Genomic DNA, 22,347 nt, shown 5'->3' on the forward strand with positions numbered 1-22,347 from the left:
GGAAAACTGCAAAGGGGCAACTCTGAGGGCTGTTAAATTCCACATGGAAAATAAAAGGCACCAGGACAGCTTTGGGGACATAGTATTCCACCAGGTCAAGTAGCTGGAACCAAACACACCAGTGAAGGTAGTGAGTGAGAACGTGCCTGTAAGTTTCCAATCTGCAATCCCGGCTGGCACGCTCCATGCCACATTCAAAAAACCAAATAAATGTGTTACCAAAGTTCTGACAAAAGGTCATCGATCTGTAATGTTGGCAAGGATTTTATCACCCTGACACTGGCCATCATCATCACGGACAGGATGGGTGAAATTTGGAGAGCGACCAATTAACAGATCTCCAAATGTCCCCGTCATGTCCGCAACAATGTCCGCTGGTGTCAGGGCTGGAAAATCCCACCCATTTTCCTCTTATTTCCAGCATTTTCTGTCTTTATGTCAGATTTCCAGCATCCACAGTATTTTAGTTTTGGAGTATCAAAGTGTTTGGGTGAGCTATGCAATTTTTAAATTTCTAGTCTTGCTTCAAAAATACATTGGGCTGCAAATCAAATCAAAGAGCTGTGTAGTGTTGCAAAAGCTAAACACAAAGGTAATCTTACCTCTGGCTTCTTTTTTTGACTTGTACATTGAGAACAGCATCGTGTGCAAGCGCCAGTTTCCCTTTTTCCAAATCTCCACCTTTCTGGTAGCATTTTGCAGCAACCTAAAAAATGTAAAAGATATTTTTACGACGAAAATGAAAACAATATCATTTGTGTAAACTTGGTTAGAATGTAGCATAAATTATAACATTTATAGTTAATTATATAGCTGTATGCATCAACATATCAAACATTTACCTGCCTCAACAGAATACTGGAAAAATTACTTCCTCAGATAGACTTTGGGCAAAATCTTGAGAAGGCGTCAGGGGTTTCAGCCACCAGCTTAGCAGTCAGTGAGACCTGTGTCGTCTCTTTTCAGGAACTCCAGCCACATCTTGTGCCACCTGGGCACTTAGCAGGTGAGCAGCGGACCTTTTCCTGTGAGTCAGGACCCCGGGGCAGAGGTCCTGCCTACAGAGCTTCTGGCCAAATCTGTACTCAGTAGCACCATCAGGTGGCTGCTGCTGGTAGAACACTCACCCAAGGTGTCCGATCAAGGAATTAGGCAATGATGAGTGATGGTGGGAAGGGGTCTGCTGTAAAGGCATTAATTAAACATCAATTCCCCATTTAAGGGCCTCAACTGGCATCAGACAGGAAGGCCATCCATGGGCGTTTCTGTCCTGGACTTGTCAGGGTGGAGATAGGGTGACCGGATGTTCTGTTTTGGCCGGATATTCTGGATTTTTCACCAAGTCTCCCTCTATCCCAACAGTTTTCTGTAAATTGCTCAACTGTCCTGATTTTTAGTTCCACTGACACCACTCCCCTTTAAACCACACCTCGGGATCCATTACCTATTCGTCAATAGCATATGGGAGAGTCAAACATCAACTTTTTAAAATTTGCAAATTGTTAACTAGGCTGGGCTGATATCTGGAAATCGACCCAACTAGCACACCCACAATGAAAGTCTTTGGCTGACAAGTCACATGAAGGGGGATTGTTCACACAGAGGGAATGTCAAACAGTCGCACTGTGAAAGAATGAGAATGGATAAGATAGAGGTTACCCTGTGCTTTGAACCATATTGGACTGTGGCTGGAATCAAATTCATTCTACTGGGTCTTTGGGCTTCCTCGCGAGTCTACAGCAGTGGTTCCCACCCTTCCATGTGACATGGCATATCTCTGTACTATAAAAATATTTTGAGGCACAGTTATTTTCTCTGAACTGCCTTCTAGCAAAGGGCTTTTTTGGGGTGATTTTCGGCCCACGCTCTCCCACGTCATTTCAAGTCTGCCCCCTGCAGCACGTTCTCTAATAGGAGACTGTTTCTTCTTTTCTTAATTTAATTGGTTGCTGTTTTGCATCTCTGTCTTCTTCCCCTACTGGGAACTTTGTTTTTAACTTCCCCCTGTCCTGTTTTATTTTACCTCCCTCTGTCTCCCTTGCTTCTCCAAAGGATTTTGTGCCCTTTGTGTTTTCACTTTGTGTAGGTGCACGGGACCTTTGTCTTCAGTTCCAAGGCCTGTTGGTTATGTACACGAGCCTGACCACCATAAAAAATCTAAACTACACATGTGCAGTTCTTTCCCAGCTGGCGCATGTAGAAGGCCCAAGATTAGCTGAATCTTGGAGATACCAACCACAGAGTTGAAGACGAAGAAGGTTAGTTTTAGTTTAATTACATGAATTTTTAATAATTTTGATCTTTTTTGCGGCACACTTGAGGGGCCTTCACAGCCGGTTGGGAGCCACTGATCTACAGCAGTGGGAAGCGGGTGAGTAATTCTGAAGAGATAGGAGAGGTACTAAATGAATATTTTTCGTCGGTATTCACACTGGAGAGGGACAGTGTTGTCGAGGGGAGTACTGAGATGCAGGCTGTTGGACTGGATGGGATTGATGTTCATAAGGAGGAGGTGTTAGCAATTCTGGAAAGGGTAAAAATAGATACGCCCCCTGGGCCGGATGGGATTTATCCTAGGATTCTCTGGGAGGCTAGAGAGGAGATTGCAGAGCCTTTGGCTTTGATCTTTGTGTCGTCATTGTCTACAGGAACAGTGCCAGAAGACTGGAGGAGAGCAAATGTTGTCCCCTTGTTCAAAAAGGGGGGTAGGGACAACCCTGGTAATTATAGACCGGTGAGCCTTACTTCTGTTGTGGGCAAAGTATTGGAAAGGATTATAAGAGATAGGATTTATAATCACCTAGAAAGGAATAATTTGATTAGGGATAGTCAGCACGGTTTTGTGAAGGGTAGGTCGTGCCTCACAAACCTTATTGAGTTCTTTGAGAAGGTGACCAAAGAGGTGGATGAGGGTAAAGCGGTTGATGTGGTTGGTGTATATGGATTTCAGCAAAGTGTTTGATAAAGTTCCCCATGTAAGCTTTTTCAGAAAATACGGACACATGGGATTGAGGGTGATTTAGTGGTTTGGATCAGGAATTGGCTAGCTGTAAGAAAACAGAGGGTGGTGGTTGATGGGAAATATTCATCCTGGAGTTCAGTTACTAGTGGTGTACCGCAAGGATCTGTTTTAGGGCCACTGCTGTTTGTCATTTTTATTAATGACCTGGATGAGGGCGTGGAAGGATGGATTAGTAAATTTGCGGATGACACTAAAGTCAGTGGAGTTGTAGACAATGCGGAGGGGAGTGGCAGGTTACAGAGGGACATAGATAAGCTGCAGAGCTGGGCTGAGAGGTGGCAAATGGAGTTTAATGCGGAAAAGTGTGAGGTGATTCACTTTGGAAGGAGTAACAGGAATAGAGAGTACTGGGCTAATGGTAAGATACTTGGTAGTGTGGATGAACAGAGGGATCTGGGTGTCCACGTGCATAGATCCCTGAAAGTTGGTATCCAGGTTGATAGGGCTGTTAAGAAGGCGTACGGTGTGTTAGCTTTTATTGGTAGAGGGATTGAGTTTCGGAGCCAGGAGGTCATGCAACTGTACAAAACTCTGGTGCGGCCGTATTTGGAGTATTGCGTACAGTTCTGGTCGCCGCATTATAGGAAAGATGTGGAAGCGTTGGAAAGGGTGCAGAGGAGATTTACCAGGATGTTGCCTGGTATGGTGGGAAAATCGTATGAGGAAAGGCTGAGGGGCTTGAGGTTGTTTTCGTTAGAGAGAAGAAGGTTAAGAGGTGACTTAATAGAGGCATACAAGATGATCAGAGGATTAGATAGGGTGGATAGTGAGAGCCTTTTTCCTCTGACGGTGATGGCTAGCACGAGGGGACATAGCTTTAAATTGAGGGGTGAGAGATATAGGATAGATGTTAGAGGTAGGTTCTTTACTCAGAGAGTAGTAAGGGCGTGGAATGCCCTGCCTGCAGCAGTAGTGGACTCGTCAACATTAAGAGCATTTAAATGGTTATTGGATAAACATATGGATGATATTGGAATAGTGTAGATTAGAGGGGCTTTAGATTGGTTCCACTGGTGGGCGCAACATCGAGGGCCGAAGGGCCTGTACTGCGCTGTAATGTTCTATGTTCTAATGACTGATGAGCTGGAGTGAATGAGAGATACTAAGCAGGGAGATGAGCTCTGCCCCAGATGCTCAGTGGTTGGTTCCGGCCTTCTTCACCCATCGCTTGTTATTCAGTGTTTCATTCACTGACAGCGAGGTGAGTTGTTCTGTAAGACGTTTGTGCTGTGCGTTTCCTCTGAGAGGCCAGGTTGCTGTCACTGCCTGTGATGATGCTAAGGAGGCGTATCCCTGGCTCTTACCGAAAGAGATTTTCGCATAGTTTGTCTGTTGAAAACAACCTCCGGATTTTCATCAAATTGAAATTAGTTTCCTAACGTCTATTGAATCTTCAATCACTTTGAAATAATAGTTTAAAAACTCCGCCCCCCCACCTGACTGAAGGCAGCACATTCACCCACTCTGCCCTCTCCCAAATCACCTACACAGGGAGAGCACAAGATTCTGCCCTTTGTCTCACTGATATAATAAAATTTGCATTTATGTAGGCCCTTAATGTGGAAGAACATCCAACACCATTTCACAGCAGCATAATTAATCAAAAGAATTCACACCCAGCCAAATAAATATACCTTGAACAAGTGACCGAACAAATGTTTGGTTAAAGAGGACACCTCAAAGGAGACGAGTAAAGTCGGATTTCCTGAGACTGAGGTTTAACTTGAGCCTTCCAGCCTCATTAAGCTATTTAAAACGTCTACCTACCTCCTTGGACCAGGTTACTTCACTGGCCCCACCCGCACCCAATCCCACCCTTTCACCCATGTTAAAATTCACCCCACCTCAGATTCTGAAAAGTCCCTTGTCAGACCTTTATACATAATTTCCAATCCATAAACTAGATTTCGTATTTCAATTTTTACCGCTCACCTTCCAACACTGATGTTTTGCAAAGTAGTCACCTCTTTCTGCCCACTCGGGCATTGTCGAGGTTTTAACAAACATACTGTCATCAAGTTCTGAAAAATAAAACATATTTACTTCATATAAATGTTAACTAACTTTATTCCAATAGAACTAAGAGACTTCTCTCTAAATGGATATAAATATAAATGCAAGTTGGTATTATTGCAGATCAACACCGAGTAAATATTGCACTGTTTCAATCATAAGGAGAACAAAGTCTCACTCCATTCAGTGGAATATGAAACGTTTCATCTCCTCTTTATACAGAACTTGGTTCAGTTGTTTTCAAAGCCAGAAGTTCAAGTCCCACTCTGGTTGACAATACAGTGCAGAGCCAAAAACATACATTTCTGATTATTTTATCTAATGAACAAACCATCCAAAACTCCTTGTCATAGAGGTTTACAGCATGGAAACAGGCCCTTTGGCCCAACTTGTCCACGCCGCTCTTTTTTTTTTAAAACCCCTAAGCTAATCCCAATTGCCCGCATTTGGCCCATATCCCTCCATACCCATCGTACCCACGTAAAATTGTACCCGCCTCTACTACTATCTCTGGAAGCTTGTTCCAGACACTCACCACCCTGTGTGTGAAAAAATTGCCCCTCTGGACACTTTTGTATCTCTCTCCTCTCACCTTAAACCTATGCCCTCTAGTTTTAGACTCCCCTACTTTTGGGAAAAGATATTGACTATCTACCTTGTCTATGCCCCTCATTATTTTATAGACCTCTATAAGGTCACCCCTCAGCCTCCTACACTCCAGAGAAAAAAGTCCCAGTCTATTCAGCCTCTCTTTATAACTCAATCCATCAAGTCCCGGTAGCATCCTAGTAAATCTTTTCTGCACTTTTTCTAGTTTAATAATATCCTTTCTATAATAGGGTGACCAGAATTGCACACAGTATTCCAAGTGTGGCCTTACCAATGTCTTGTACAACTTCAACAAGACGTCCCAACTCCTGTATTCAATGTTCTGACCGTAATAATTGTTATTATTATTTAGTTAGTTCACCCATGTTCTGAGAACTGAAGCTAGAATGGCTGAGCATTTGGCATATGGAATGATTGAAAAGTACAGATAAAAAATGCCCAGTCATAACAGAATCATGCAATTAAGGCTTCGCTCTCAAGTTAAAAATTACGAATAGGCTGAATCTTCAGGTGCCTGCAATAACCGCATAGGTTTCAACACTACAAACAAGCATAAAGCTTTGGTTTTGTAGTTTTTTGTGTGTTCTCTACCTCGCTACTTCCTTACCTTTGTTCTCATCCGTTTTGACGACTCTGACTAAATCTCTGTTAATGAAGTACTTGAAGGCTGGGTCACGCTTCCCTTTGTTTTCATCAAAGATCCACAAGTTCACCCTTGCTCGTGTAAAGGCTGTGTACAATTGTTTGAGTTCACAATTGAGCAGCTGTTGCACAGAAAGAAATAAGCATTTTGACGAGAGTTGACCACTGACATTCATTTCAGGGTATGCATACCAGGTAAATATTAGCCATTGCTTTAATTCAGCTGTGACAATGCTACTTTAAGACTTTAGCAACAGGTTTAAATTAAAAATAGTTACTGAAGTCTGACAAATATTTGAAACTTGGGTTTGTTGAGTTTTCTTCCCTGTACCATGATGTTTTCCTGAGCAGCTCAATAGTCGCAGAAATTAGGAAAATAACTACCCTCTGATAGTTATATCTTTTAAAACTAATTTGAGAGATTCACTGTTGGTCTATCACAAACTACTCATTGTATACTTGTACTAAGGCACAATGTCTGCTGTCATATGAGGACACCAATTCAAACAAAAGAACATGCAAAGGAGCTTAAGTGTTACTGGCCGGAGTTTTGAAGGATGCAGTCATTTAGTATAGAACCTGCCCCCTAAAAACTTGCATTTGTGGGATGAGCTATCTTGGTAAAATCTGATACAATCAGCGAGCTTCTCATTCTTCAACCTGTCTGGTTCCACAACTAGTCTGGTTCCAATTAGTTACTTTTCCAGTCTATTTATCTTCCCATACTTAGACCATGCTTTGTCCCATATATGGATAACTTTCTTCAAGATACAGCACATTATGTAGATGTAGCGAGAAGAGATTGGAAAATGTGGGCAGAATATGTTTAAATTGTTTAAGACAAGAATCCAGAGGAAAAAATAGTCAGGAACTAGTCAGGAGGAGTCATTGTTTACAATGTTCAAGTTTGAGATGGAATTGTTCGCATATAACCATGATTTGCATATACATGAAAATATATTAAGATACTGGGATTGAAGAAGTACCTATAACAACTATCTGCATTTAAAGCACCTTACCTGGTGGAAACGGTTCCAAGGTAATTCACAAGTGCGAAATCAGAAACCAAGTCAAAGAAAGAGACATTAGGACAGGTGACTAAATGCTTGGGAGGTGTATAAAATGATGAAGGGGATAGATAGAGTGAACGTTCAAAGACTATTTCCTCGGGTGGATGGAGCTATTACAAGGGGGCATAACTATAGGGTTCGTGGTGGGAGATACAGGACGGATATCAGAGGTAGGTTCTTTACGCAGAGAGTGGTTGGGGTGTGGAATGGACTGCCTGCAGTGATAGTGGAGTCAGACACTTTAGAAACATTTAAGCGGTTATTGGATAGGCACATGGAGCACACCAGGATGATAGGGAGTGGGATAGCTTGATCTTGGTTTCAGATAAAGCTCGGCACAACATCGTGGGCCGAAGGGCCTGTTCTGTGCTGTACTGTTCTATGTTCTATGTTTTAAAGTAGCTATTAAAGAGAGGGGTGGCAAAATGTTTCAGGGAGAGAATTTCAGAGTTTAATGCCGATGATTGAAGGCACAACTACTATCATTGGGCTGAAAGAAGTGGGGGATGCACAAGAGGCCAGCTATCTTTAGATTGCTACTTTCTGAACCATGTTGTTCCATTTATTTTATCATAGTTAAAATCTCTGTTAACATAGTGTAAGAGGAATGCCAGAATAATGCGTTAAATGCTCAGCCACTAAAAATACCTGTAGTTGTTTGTGGCTCACTTTGTTAAAGGGGGACATGATTTAAGATATACCAGAGATGGGAAGGGGCTGCATGTACTTTTAATCTTCACATGGTAAATGAAAATTTAATAAGGTGTTGCAAGTGTCTTGCTCACTGGAGTGGACACCGAAACTCTGAGCATTAGTGAGATAAGAGTAGAACATTTGATTTATTTTGCTTAACGATCAAACATAATTTGTTTATATAAAAAAAAATTCACAAATTTTAAACTCCATGTTTACTGTTTTGGTAGTGCTTGTTTAAATGACCCACTGGTCAGGTTAAGGGCTGTTGATGATACATCTCCCAACCACAGGACAAGAGGTGGCATGGTGGCACAGTGGTTAGCTGCTGTCTCACAGCGCCAGGGGCCTTGGTTCGATTCCCGGCTTGGGTCACTGTCTGTGCGGAGTCTGCACGTTCTCCCCATGTCTGCATGGGTTTCCTCCGGGTGCTCTGTTTCCTCCCACATTCCGAAAGACATGCTGGTTAGGTGCATTGACGATGCTAAATTCTCCCTCAGTGTACCCGAACAGGCGCCGGAGTGTGGCGACTAGGGGATTTTCACAGTAACTTCATTGCAGTGTTAATGTAAGCCTACATGTGACACTAATAAATAAACTCTAAACTAATGAATAAACTTTAAAACAACATGGAATGTGTACAGTGTAGATCCACCAGCATGATGCAAGGTCAGGAAATAAACACAGGTTCTTGCACTGTTCAGCTTATTAATTATGCTGTGGATGTGACCCACCTCATAGTTACCTCAAAGGCTCCAATGTCCAGGAGGCATATTTGACTGGCACTCAGACATCTATTCACTCTTGCACTCTGACTCCTGGACTCCTCCCGGTAGTCCTGCCTTGGTCTCACCCCCTCCCCTGTGCCCAGCCTTGGTGCAGCGCGCGAGACAGGGTAGCTGAAATCTCTCATTGACTGTGTGAAATAAGTGTGTGAAAGGGAGGTGAAAGCAGCACCTACTGACCTGAAAGTCCAGGAAGCAGTCTCCCTCGTCAGGTACACGCCATTTTGCACCATCATGAAACAGAAAGTTCTATATTCCCGATAAATTTGGAGGGGGACAAGATTCTGGCATGTTTAGCTTTTAATGAGTATTCATGAAATGCAGAAGGGGATTCCCCACATAGCCCAGTGGGACATTTTCCTCGCCTTTAACCCGCCATGAAAGTCAGGAGACCAAGATTCCACGTTAATTTCCCAACATTGACAAACTGATTTTGTCGTTAAATCTGTCAAATCTTGCTCTCCTGCTCACCACGATTCCCGCTGTTGATGAGAGCAGAACATTCTACCCAAATGATTGAAAAAAAGAATTAATCAGACTAACAACCTACTCTACAAACCCCCTAATAATTATTGGGAGGGAGGTTGAGGAAGAAATATGCAAACAAATAAGGGAAATGAGTAACAAACATGAATTAATAATAATGGAGGATTTCAGCTACCCCAAAATTAATTGGCCAAAGAGGTAAAAGGGGATAAGGGACTGGCGTTCCTACAATCTGTACAGGACTCCTTCATAGGAATCCAGTACGTAAGTAAGCCAACAGAGAGAATCCACTACTGGGTCTAGTATTATTCAGAACAAATAAGAGAAGTGAAAAGGGTAAATCTCTGCAAGAGGAACCATACCATTATTGTGTTTAGGATAATAATTGAGAAGGACACAAGCACAACAAAGACCAAAGTAATAGATTCAAGAAAAAGTTGAGTTTGAAGGACTGAGAATAGAATTTGGGAAAATAAGATGGACAATACTGGCGAACAATTATGCAGCAAAACAGCAACTGGAAACATTTAAACTTGTGTTCAAGAGAGCTCAGGGAAAATATACTCCACTAAAACCAATAACACACTAAACACTAATGAGACACCAGGGATGAATAAAGACACAAGGGAAAAACTGATGGAAAAGGGAATACGCTAAAGAAACAGACAGCAGAGGAGAGCTTGACAGGGGAGCCTACAAAGAAATGAGGGCTGCAAAACTGGAATAGGCCCCAAAAATAAGTGCAGGGATTGCGATGCCTATTTCTTTGATGCAGGCAATGCACAAAATTTGATTGAAGTGATTTAACGTGCTGTTGAATAACTGCAAGCTAGAGCAGGGAGCAGAAAATCTTGAGCGGCCAGCACAAGGTTAAAGTTAGCTCACACTATTTAAAAGCAGTTGGCACCTCTAAAAGGAGGTGGAAATCACTCAAGAACAGATTCTGACCTTTTGAGGAGAGAAGAATGGCACAACATGGCAAAGAGAAGGCTCCAAGACTTTTCCAGAATAGACTGGAAACCTTGGTGCAGGAGGTGGAGGAGAGAGTTATCAGCTGTCCTCAGGGCCCAGGAAGTTGTCCAGACGAACTTTGCACGGAAACAGATAGTCATGGCCACGAATAATAGAAGTTTAGGACATCAATGCAGTTCTGCAAGAAGTTCACTGGCCTCATACGTGTTGTCAAAGATAATTAAAATATCTTCAAATGCTAAATTCCACCAACGGCACGAATAGTCTCACAGACGGATTAGTGCATCACACCCATGTCATTCACCTACCAACAATCTTCATCAAACATGACTCATGCTTAACATTCATACCTTCACCACACCCTCACACACTTAGCACGGTTGGAAGCCTCACACCTACATCTTATGCTGTTCAATCAATGCAGTCACATCTGCCAAATGGATTGCATCACACTCACTGTCATTCTTCACTCAGGCACAATCTAAGGCAGCAGCAGCTAATCACAAGGGGACAGGCACTGCTACATCTCTGTTCCCTGATGTGGTGCAGTGCACATTGCAGTGGCCATGACTGAGACAATGGTCAGTGCAGGGACTGAAACATCAAAGATGACAGCGTGCTCATAACTAATCCTCCTCTTCACATCATATCCTCCCTCAGCCACAATCTCTGTTGATTTAGAGGTTGCAGATGGTGTAAACATGTAACTCTTGCTTGCCCCCTCTACCCTCGATCCTTTCATTATGCCTTTTTTAGATGCCCACATACAGCAACATGGTCAGACAGTGGCGGGAGAGCAAGAGATGGAAGATCAGGAATAAAGTGAGGAAGAGGAAACAGTATTACTTGCCCTCACACTTGCAGCCACCATCTCAGATACTGACACTATATATCACGGAGGACAGATCAGAAGCAGCACCTTTACATGATGAGATAATCGGCACAAGTGACCTGCATCCAGGCTGGGAACAAAGGCAGCATGGGAACCAGCTTGCCGGCGGAGGGAATGATCACACAAGTACCTGTAGATCCAACTGTGGTGCCGTATCTGAATGTTTCATTGCAACACCAGCCGAAGCTATTTGGGTTCTGCAACAAAAGCCCAGATTCAAATCATGCGAGCCCAGTTTGCTGCCACACCTGCAGTTCCAATGTTCACACAAAAAAAAGGTCCTTCAAAAGAAGGAGCAAGGCACTGCCCCTGGGACAGAGGCTCCGTTGAGTATAAACCTGCTGTTCTCTCTTAGGAGGGCAGCATTTGTCCTCCGACCACTGCCACTCCATCAGTGTCCTTGTGTTCTCCGTCAGTCAGACAGCCAAAATTGATGCGTCCCATGCAGTCCCCAGCCATGCCTTCTACACCATGAGCTGCTCAAGAGGATCCTCCAAGGCCATCTGCAGTCTTCCCCACTGGAAGTCAGCAGCTTTCCACTAGCCGTGCTGGAACCACTGGGATAGTGCTGTGTAGGAAAACTAGAACAGGAAAAGGGGCGCAGGCAGGAGGGACACTGAGGGATTTCATAGGGGTGATTAGTTGACATTTGTATACATTGTGGCATGATTTAATTAATACATTTGGCTTGGAATGCTTATTTTGTGGTGGTTTATATTTTTGCACTGTGGCCATGAGGATACTCATATGATCAGAAAAGATGGAAAGTAAAGTCTTCAAAGAAAGGGAAATCGCATTTGATTTACGACTATTTCAGTCACAAGTAGACCGCATGGAGCCCAATCAAAAAGCAACTGTGTTGGTTACCTCCTCCCTCCCTCTCTCTTCCTTAGCTGTTGCTGTAAAACTGGTAATAAGGGCTGTGCTTCCATGGTGACAAAGTTCTGAAGCATATAGCGGACAACCACAAATCTTTACACCTGCTCTAACAAATACTCCAGGTCTTTTCCAGAATGATCCAGGCAGAGGAACCAACCCTCTGATCTGCTCTATCACATTACAGATGTGGCAGTGTGGCTTTCATTACAAGTCTGCGGGCCACACATGCCTGGGTTGCAGAGTGGAGTCATGAAGGACAGTCCTCAATGCCCAGTAGCCATGCTTCTGGGTTGCCACGGTGACCCAAATACAGACAGCACAGCAGACTACTGCAGAATGAAGAGATCATTACTGCTGCCTGGATACAAGGCACTGGCCTGCATGATGTTCTGAGCACTTTTACACAGCAGCTGGAAGCCAAAGTAGTCAAATCCTTATTGGCTGCAGTACACCTCAGAACTGACATTCAGCTGATAAGATTACGCGACAGCTTAGAAATCAAGTTCGCGCCTGATTTCTTGCTTCTCCTGATCTTACCGGCACCGGATATCCAGCATGATTAGCCTCGCACCTGTTTCCGGCACAAGGCTAAATAAATGATTTAAATCAAATTTAAATATAATTTACATGGAATTAGTGAGCCCAGGACTTAATCACCTGGGCTTACTTGCCTCTGCGGCCTCGCCGAGAGAGGTTCTGTCTGGTGAGGAACGCAGCTGGTCTCCATACCAGTTATGATGACCTCACTGGTAAAACCGTAGGCCATTGATGACCCTCCCCACTCCCGGGGAGAACAGGGGAAAAGGGGTGGCCTCTTGGGCAATGCCAGCCTAGCACTACCCAACAGGCACCTTAGCATTGCCCACTGGACACCCTGGCATTGCCCACCAGGCTGTTCCAAGGGAGTGGGGCCTGAGGGGGCAGGGCCTATTGGGGTTAGTCGGTGGGGGCACTGTACACACTGCAGTTGCGATCGGTGGGGGAGGGGGGCCCCGTTACCACTCTGCAAGCAATCGCTGAGGGAGGGAGGGTGGGAGGAAGGGGGAGGGGCAGGGAGTTTTACGGGCAATGTGGGGCTTGCGATTGGCTGAGGGTCCCCACAATAGCTGGGTTGGGGACGGGGGTTGAGATGAGACTGGCTGCAGCAGCAGAGGCCTGACAGGTCTCTCTGACATGTCTCTACTGGTTGCCATTGAGCATGTGTAGCCACAGAGGTCTACACATACGCAATTGTGCCCTCTGCTGCTACAGCAAGCTTGCTAACGGTTTAGACCCACCCCCTTCTCCAACAGGCGAAGAATGGTTTAGCCCATTTTTTCCTGCACTAAGTGCATAAAATTCTGGATTTGAACTTGCCCAGTTTCCCACCTATCCAGGACTTAGAATTTTTTTGGTAAGATCGCCCCCTCTGTGTCAGCAGAGTGACAGCTATGCAGTACAGGTAAGAACATAAGAACTAGGAGCAGGAGTAGGCCATCTGGCCCCTCGAGCCTGCTCCGACATTCAATAAGATCATGGCTGATCTTTTTGTGGACTCAGCTCCACTTACCCGCCCACTCACCATAACCCTTAATTCCTTTACTGTTCAAAAATTTATCTATCCTTGAGTTTGAAATTCTGGTGAATTCTGTACCTCTGGCTGCAACAGTTGGCAGATTTCAGTGAGGATGGCTTTAGTGGAAGTGGAGACATCTGATGCACTGTTCCTTACTGAGGTTGAGCTAGGGGAATTGCTCCCTGAACATCCTAAGTAGGAACGGCCAATGACATGGGTTAGCACTGCTGTCTCACAGTGCCAGGGATCTGGGTTCGATTCCGGCCTTGGGTGACTGTGTGGAGTTTGCATGTCCCATGTCTGCATGGGTTTCCTCTGGATGCTCCTCTTTCCTTCTGCAGTGTAAAGATGTGCAGGTTAGGTGGATTGGCCATGCTAAATTGCCTCTTAGTGTCCCAAGATGTGCAGGTTAGGGGGATGAGTGGGGTAAATATGTGAGGTTATGGGGTCAGGGTCTGGGTAAAATCTCTGTCGAAGAGTTGGTACAGGCTCTATAGGCTGAATGGCCTCCTTCTGCACTGCAGCAGAGCCCTTCTCTTCCTACCCATTCCAGGAGGATGTCTTCCTCTACTTTCCTCCTTCTCATGCTGTGGTGCGCCCTGTATAAAAGCAGGTGGTTTAAGCAGAACCTTTAAAATTGGGACAAAGTCCTACAGCACGTCACAGCACTCCCTGGAGACTTCAAATTTAAACAAGAGTAAATACAGCAGAGGCATAATTATATATTTAATGATTCATTAGAAAAAAGTGTAGCAACAGAAGACTCATGGTTACCTCATGTTACACCTTAAGAATGGAGACAGAACATGTCTAAGGAACTATAGGACAGCTAATTTAGTACTGGCAGCAGAATAATAAAGGAATCCATACAGGTCAGAACATAAGGACAATTAGCAGAATGCTGTACATTGTGTGTAATTCTACATAAAAAGGAGAGATTTGAGAAATTGGGATTTTTATCATGACACCAGAGAAAGAAAGGATATCTAATCGAGGTTTTTTAAACATATTAAAGATGTTGAGGGGATGAAGAGAAAAAGCCCATTTCTCATAGTTAAGGAGCCAGTGACAAGAGCTTGTCAATCTAAGAGAATGAGATCAACCGCGAGGAAACATGCCTTTATGCAGATTTTTGAACAAGGAATAATTTGCCACAGTGAATGTTTGAATTCGAGAAGGTTATATCTTTTAATGGATATCCATCTGAAGTGCTTTCCAACAATAGATAGATTAAAATATACTTACGGAGACTAAACAAATTCCACCACTTTCTCAAAGGGAATTAGGGATGGGCAACAAATGCTGGTCTTGCAAGGGTATTACCCATATCTCATGAAAAAAAAAGACATTTTACTTTACAAAAATTACATTGCTAAAAGACAATGAACCAGTTTTACCTTGTGCAGTTCCACATTGAATTCAAGGGATCTGCTTTGTGGGATAGAATCATCTATTGGTTGTTCCAGTAATGGCCCATAATTGTCTTTTGACTGAGGTGAAGGTTGAAAAGAGGAGATGACTCGCCATTCCTTATCAGCCTAAAGAGTGACAAAAACGTAGTACATTCTTCAATTAAAGCATTCAAAAGCATGATTAAAATTCATTAATTCTATTCTCCTTGCTTCTCCACACTCTTTGCTCTCCAGACTGATTCAATCCAGGCACGATGGCCTGGATTTTCATCCCTGAGGCGACTTGGGATTGCTTGGGGCAAAGTGTCTGCAAGTATGGTATTTTCAGTGCCAGGGGTAGTGCAGGCTGCAGTTGGGCCAGCCGACCCGGGAAGAATGGTGCCACAGCGGCTGCTGGGTGTGGTGGGCTGTTCAAAATGTCCACCTGGGACTTCATCCCAGTTAAAATAAAAACACAAAAGACCCTCTAGTCTTCACACCCCCATCACCCTCCAAACACTCCCCATGCTTGCTCATGTCCCCATGCCAAGCTATGGCACTTCCATGCTCATTGTATACACTTATATTGACAACAGTATGTCTAAAAAAAGCTTTAGAAAAGTAATTCATTTGTAACTTGCAACTATATTTACAAAAAATGTAATTTCACTGCAGGGCAAGAAAAGTGTCAATTATCCAAATCTTTTGAATTTCAACACTGTAAAATTGACAGCAGAGATCAGAGGGCCAGGGCTGTAAATCAACGCTTTCTCAGGGGCTCAGGTGTTTTAGTACTCAAATGGAGGTCTGTGCTCTTAGTGAAGAATACATAATAAGCACCAAGAAATTAGTTGGTTGAGAGACCTGAGCCAAAGGGAGGGGGTTACATGGAGGGGCACAGCTTAGCATGGGAGCAATACGAATGAGATTCTGTGAACTGCAACTCACTGAAAACTTGGTCCGACTCCAAGAAAATTATGGAAGACTAGGACATCCTTACCTTGCAATGGAGCCAACCAAATCAAGAATGTAGAGTGCAAGCTTTTGATCTGAACCAGCCAGTGCCCATAAAACACGTTCCCAAAAATGAGTAATCCGTGAATGGGATCAGGATCAGGTCCTGGCCATCCTTTTTGAAGGGATCTCAAGTCATCACGACTTGTCAAAAATCTAATCCACTGGCTCCAATTTTAACTGCCCCCACCAGGCTTAAACCAGATTGGCAGGAGGATGGGCAAATAAACAGGTGGCAGAGTGGTTAGCACTGCTGCCTCACACCAGGGACTCGCGTTCAATTTCCAGCTTGGGCACTGTCTGTGCGAAGTCAGAAGGTTCTCCCTGTGTCTGCGTGGGTTTCCTCCGGGGGCTCTGGTTTCCTCCCACAGTCTGAAAGACGTGCTGCTTAGGAGCATTGGCCATGCTAAATTCTTCCTCAGTGTACTTGAACAGGCGGCAGAGTGTGGTGACTAGGGAATTTTCACAGTAACTTCATTGCAGTGTTAATGCAAGACAACTTGTGACACTAATAAATAAAAAAAACAAACTGTTACCTCAGAATCTGTGAAGAAATTGTAGAGGAGGACATCATCGAATTCCAAACCTTTGGCTTCATATATTGTCAGAACAAGGGCCAGGTTAAGCTCTTCCGGTATTGTATCCTTTACCTTTTCATTCGTAACCAGAATAACCTGTAATGTATTGTATTAAAATAAGGACAGAGAGTCACTTGAACATGGACAATGCTGATGGCTACACAATCTCAACAATCTTGCACAACTTACTCATGGCATGAATAGACAGATGGGGTCTTCTTTATTCTTCAAACTATACATGCTTCAAATTGCAAGAATTTGAAAGCCTGCATTCTGGAGACTTTCAAACGTGTCAGTGGATAGGTACTATGACTTGCAATTCCTCATTCCTAAGTGCCTATTTTCAGGACCTGTATCATAGCAACAGTTTGATCTGACCTAAAAACTAGCTACTCAACACTAATACCCACCCCTCTCTCCCTGCAAGGATGAATGGTTGGCCTGTGGTGCTTGGCACATTAAAGTAATTTAACAATCTTGAAGAATTATATAACAGGGAAGTAAGCTGTCTTTCGTCAGTATTCCACATCCTGCACAGATTGGAGGTACATGCAAATAGTACAAATTCAGCAAAGGAAGACCAATTTGGAGGAGTTTTACACCAAGCTGTCACTAGCAAACTGTGTGATGTTAAAACTGGACAATAATGTATTTAAATGTACGAGAATTGCTCTATATGAAAGCCCATATATATAGGAACTTGATTTGAGATGCCCAGGAAGCAGCTTAGACAACAGCTGGAATGACCTTCAGTTTTTGCCCACTCCAGCTTCTTCCTCATAGGATGACTGGTTGATTACACTAGTCTGTGGCTAGTTAGTTAGCTATCTATTTGCCTTTCTCCATGCACAATGGGAAGCATGACGGCTCGTGAGAGAGTGAGAAAGAGGCGAAACTGAGGCCCTGCGAGCAGTTATGGGACAAAATTAAAGAACAGTTCTACGGATCACCTGAATGTGAAATCAAATACGACTGATCATAGGAGTGAAAAAACGCAACAATACAAATTTTAGCCGAAATGTTTAAAGCCAACATGTATAATGAGGGTGCATTGATCTCAAACGAACTTCAGACTCGTACTAAAACCACTGAGAGCCAAACAGAACAGTGTCTATTAGCTGATCAAAAGAAGATGTCAGTGCAGGAACTTCTAATGATTCAAACTGAAGAACCCTGAATTAGCTATAAATGAACTTCAAAAGAACCAGAGGTTTGAAACCAAATCAAAGTGACACTAGAGATATCTCAATATAATGCATTAAATGAAATCGGACAAACCAATCAATTTAGCTGTCCACCATTTCAGAAACTCTTCCCATCATACATATTAAGCCCTATCAGTGGATGCTGTCCCTACATGAAGGAATTGACATGTCAACCACCAAAGCAGTGATTTAATAATCATCATCGTGAGTTTATAATTATTTTGGCACTTCTCTTCCAACTGTAACAGAAGATTTATTTTTCAAAGCAATGGATTACTGTCTCTGCTTATTGCCATTAACCACAATTAGTGAGGTGAATGGCAGGAGGGTCACCAGTATAATTTTCACTTGTGCATGTTTAGCTACAAATAAATTAGATCAAGATAATTAGATCAAGATAAGGGCGGCACGGTAGCACAGTGGTTAGCACTGCTGCTTCACAGCTCCAGGGACCTGGGTTCGATTCCCGGCTTGGGTCACTGTCTGTGTGGAGTTTGCACATTCTCCTCGTGTCTGCGTGGGTTTCCTCCGGGTGCTCCGGTTTCCTCCCACAGTCCAAAGATGTGTGGGTTAGGTTGATTGGCCATGCTAAAATTGCCCCTTAGTGTCCTGAGATGCGTAGATTAGAGGGATTAGCGGGTAAAACATGTAGGGATATGGGGGTAGGGTCTGGGTGGGATTGTGGTCGGTGCAGACTCGATGGGCCGAATGGCCTCTTTCTGTACTGTAGGGTTTCCATGATTTCTATAACAGGAAGACACATGAACAGCGTCCTCAGTATCCAGGAAAAGATAAGACTGCCCAGTTTCAAGGTGACATGGCCTCTGTTCTCCAGCAGATGTTATGCAAGTGAATTGTCATCAGTATCGACAGTCCACTTCTGGAAGTCCATCTCCACCCCAAACTCATGAAAATATTCAGAACAACTCCTGGTGGATATTTCAAACATCAAGGTGGACTGCACAATGACATCATTTAGTCTACCTTGGATAACTACTCAGCAAAATCTGAGCCAGGTCTGAAGGTCAGAACCTTCCTTATCCTGCTGAGGCAGCATTGACAGCTGAACTGGAATAAAGGTTGAACATGAACATGTTGGGTGAGGTGATCAATGCATTCCTGCCTCCATCTTGTCAAAGGCAGAGTGAAACCGGCAATGGTGGGTAGCCAATCTACATATTTAAGGCCCCACTTGAGGAAGATTCAACTGTTGTGCTGAGGGCAGCTGCCCCCACCCCCAACCCCACCAGAGGCACTGGGATCTGCAGGTTACAACTATCCCGCAAAGAGGTTTCTGGCAGCTGTGACCACTCAGAGGATGCCTCAAGGTGGAGGTTCACATCCTACAGTAGCAACAGCCACCACTGCCAATAGGGTTGCCATCTTGCCAAGGCTCTGGACCCTCTGATTAGGGTTGCTGCCTCAGGAACCTTCCCACCATCATTAATTGAATGTCAGGCTGGGAGCTTGATATAATGATGGCAAAGACACTGCCACAAGAATGGGGATGGAACACTTAAATGGTCATAACCCAAGATTATTTTTAAAAGGGATGAGATGCTGCCCCAGGGGAGGAGAAAATATATTTCATTCATGGCCCTTCTGTTGATGTAGCAGATAACGGTCACCTTGCCCAATCATACTTAAGTTTGTCCTGTGGCATGTCTGGAGGAATTCCAGAGTATCACCTAGTTCTTTGTGACTGAGGAGTCAGAAGTCCAGCTGTATTCACTTCTTGAGCGCACCTAGGGGAGGCGGTGGCAAAATATTGTCACTGGACTAATGATCCAGAGACCCAGGGTAATGCTCTGTGTACCAGGGTTTGAATCCCACTGTAGCAGATGGTAGAATTTAAACTCTATAAAACATCTGGACCATTGTAGATAGTTGTAAAAAAAAAACCAGCTGGTCGCTAATGTCCTTTAGGGAAGGAAATCTGCCAAGCTTACTTGGTCTGGCCTACATGTGACTCCGGACCCACAGCACTGTGGTCGATTCTTAAATAAGTTATGCTATTGTATCAATTTTATTAAGGGAAAAATCGAAAGGTTTTACCAGCTGAATGAAAGTTAACAAGAAAGCTGACATGTACATGAAACCAGTGCAACTGATGGAATAGGCTATCGCCATAGACTGTATCTGCAGTCGTTAATTCATGTTCAATATTTTCCTTCCTTCCAATCCTATTTAGCACACATATTCAGCATAAAGGTTTTAATCTGACTGCCCAATTGTTATTCTATCAAGAATAAATGAATGATAGTCAAGTCGAAAAGAGTGGATGATCCATTCCACCAATTTAACACCTTCACCATGAAGATGGAAGTTTATTCTGATGTGGGCCATTTGCATTGCCCCGTTGTCCATTTGTATGTTCATACGCAGTGCTTCTGCACAGGTGTGAGCACCATCCAGTGTAAGAAGAATAACAACAGGTCTACACGTTATAATGAAGCACTGGGATATATCATGTCATTTCAGATCCAGGTACGAAACTGGAGCTACAACAACATGAACCCACCAGCAAAATTATCACCTCAGGCAACTCTCACTCCTGTCAGTACATTCAATGGCAGCAGCCCTACAATTGAGTCAAGCTGCTTTTGTAATTTGGGCTCTATGAATACAACATTCAGATATAACAGGGCTAAATTATCTTTTTCTCCTTTGTAATTTGAAAAACATTCCAACTTTTGCAGTATCACAGACCTCCATAACCAGTGATACAATATATGTGCAGAGATTGGTGAATACAATGGTTCTGTTCATCAAAGTTGCCTCTTTTTAAGGTATCTGGAAATGGATGGTACAGTGGGTCAGCCACTGGCCCAGCATATCTGGGGCATTCAGCTTAGACCAATGTTCTCTGAGTTTAGACAAACATAATTGGGCTGTTGATGATGTTGGTTGTTGACAGTACAAACTACCCTTCGTTAAGCACTTCATGACAAATGGTAAATGAAAAAATGACATTGGTGCAGTAAGGATTGCTTGTGTGGGTGGGGCTGAGCAGAGGAAGGCTTACTCTGTATCTGTACCACTCAAAATTCATGTAAACTCTCCCAATGCGTTCCTGTCTCTGCCAAAGACAAAACAGCACCAGATTAAAGTCCAACAGGTTTATTTGGTAACACAAGCTTTTGGAGCGTTGCCCCTTCATCAGATGAGTCAAGACTCACCTGATGAAGGGGCAGCGCTCCAAAAGCTCGTGCCACCAAATAAACCTGTTGGGACTTTAACCTGGTGCTGTGAGACTTCTTACTGTGCCCACCCTAGTCTAACGCCGGCATCTCCACATCAAAGACAAAACATGTCTTGCTATTTCACCTTTTCTTTTCCAATTTCCACTTCTAGATATTCTCCAATTTAACTGGTCACTTCTCCTACTCACAATCTAAATGATAGGAATAGATGTATTAATACAAACCTGGTGAGCACCAAATTCTATTGGCTGAGATTTCCGTTTGTTTCCTCGAAGCAAAATAGCCAAGTCACTGACACTACAGGACTCCAGAAGAGAAGGTTTTGGTCCATCAAAGAGCCCAGTGTCTCTTGGCAAACGATCAAAGGATTCTGGAAAATAGTACTGTAGAAGATCCACTACACCAGAGGCCAAGTTCAAAATTCCTAAATATACACAAAGAATTTACATTAATCAAAAAGCGCACAAAACAAATTATATACAGTTCATCCATGCATAAAATAGTTAGTCACTATTGAGAATCCAGATGTGGCTGAATCCAGATTTGAGATAGTGTATGAAATGAGAGGATTCAAGTGGAGGAGTACAGATGTCTTGCTGCAGTTATACAGGGCTTTGATGAGGCCATACTCGAAATATTGTGTGTAGTTTTGGTCTCCTTATCTGAGGGAGGATGTTCTTGCTCTAGAGGGAGTGCAGAGAAGGTTTACCAGAATGACTCCTGAGATGGCAGGACTGATGTACGAGGAGAGATTGAATCAGTTAGGATTATATTCACTGTAGTTCAGAAGAATGAGGGGGTGCTCATAGAAACCTATAAATTCTAATAGGACTAGACAGTACAGATGCAAGAAGGATATTCCCGATAGTGGGGGTATCAAGAATCAGGTGTCACAATGTGAGGATACGGGGTAGACCGTTTAGGACTGAGATGAGGAGAAATTTCTTAGAATCATAGAATCCTACAGTGCAGAAAGAGGCCATTCGCCCCATCGAGTGTGCACCGACCACAATCCCACCCAGGCACTATCCACATATCCCTACATATTTTACCCACTAACCTATGCATCCCAGGACACTAAGGGGCAATTTAGAATGGCCAATCAACCTAGCCCGCACATCTTTGGACTGTGGGAGGAAACCGGAGCACCCGGAGGAAACCCACACAGACACAGGGAGAATGTGCAAACTCCACACAGACAGCGACCCGAGCTGGGATTCAAATCCAGGTCCCATGGAGCTGTGAAGCAGCAGTGCTAACCACTGTGCTACCATGCCGCCCAAAGCGTGGTCAGCCTGTGGAATTCGCTACCAGAGAAGGTAGTTGAGGCCAAAACAC

At 43.7% G+C, this 22,347-nt stretch overlaps 1 protein-coding gene across 7 annotated transcripts in view; it reads right to left on the reverse strand.

Annotated features, from left to right (window-relative positions):
• LOC144495883 (TPR and ankyrin repeat-containing protein 1-like) overlaps window positions 1-22,347 on the reverse strand; it is a 112,892-nt gene that overhangs the window by 10,423 nt on the left and 80,122 nt on the right. For all 7 annotated transcript variants that reach the window (XM_078216610.1, XM_078216608.1, XM_078216605.1 and 4 more), the window contains 6 exons: window positions 21,234-21,433; window positions 16,560-16,697; window positions 15,016-15,156; window positions 6,252-6,408; window positions 4,955-5,043; window positions 603-706 (listed from right to left, as the gene is read on the reverse strand). In XM_078216610.1, the coding sequence (XP_078072736.1) occupies window positions 603-706; window positions 4,955-5,043; window positions 6,252-6,408; window positions 15,016-15,156; window positions 16,560-16,697; window positions 21,234-21,433 (829 nt within the window). The remainder of the gene's footprint in view (window positions 1-602; window positions 707-4,954; window positions 5,044-6,251; window positions 6,409-15,015; window positions 15,157-16,559; window positions 16,698-21,233; window positions 21,434-22,347) is intronic.

The sequence above is a fragment of the Mustelus asterias genome, chromosome 7, assembly GCF_964213995.1.
Source record: "Mustelus asterias chromosome 7, sMusAst1.hap1.1, whole genome shotgun sequence".
Lineage (NCBI taxonomy): Eukaryota > Metazoa > Chordata > Chondrichthyes > Carcharhiniformes > Triakidae > Mustelus > Mustelus asterias.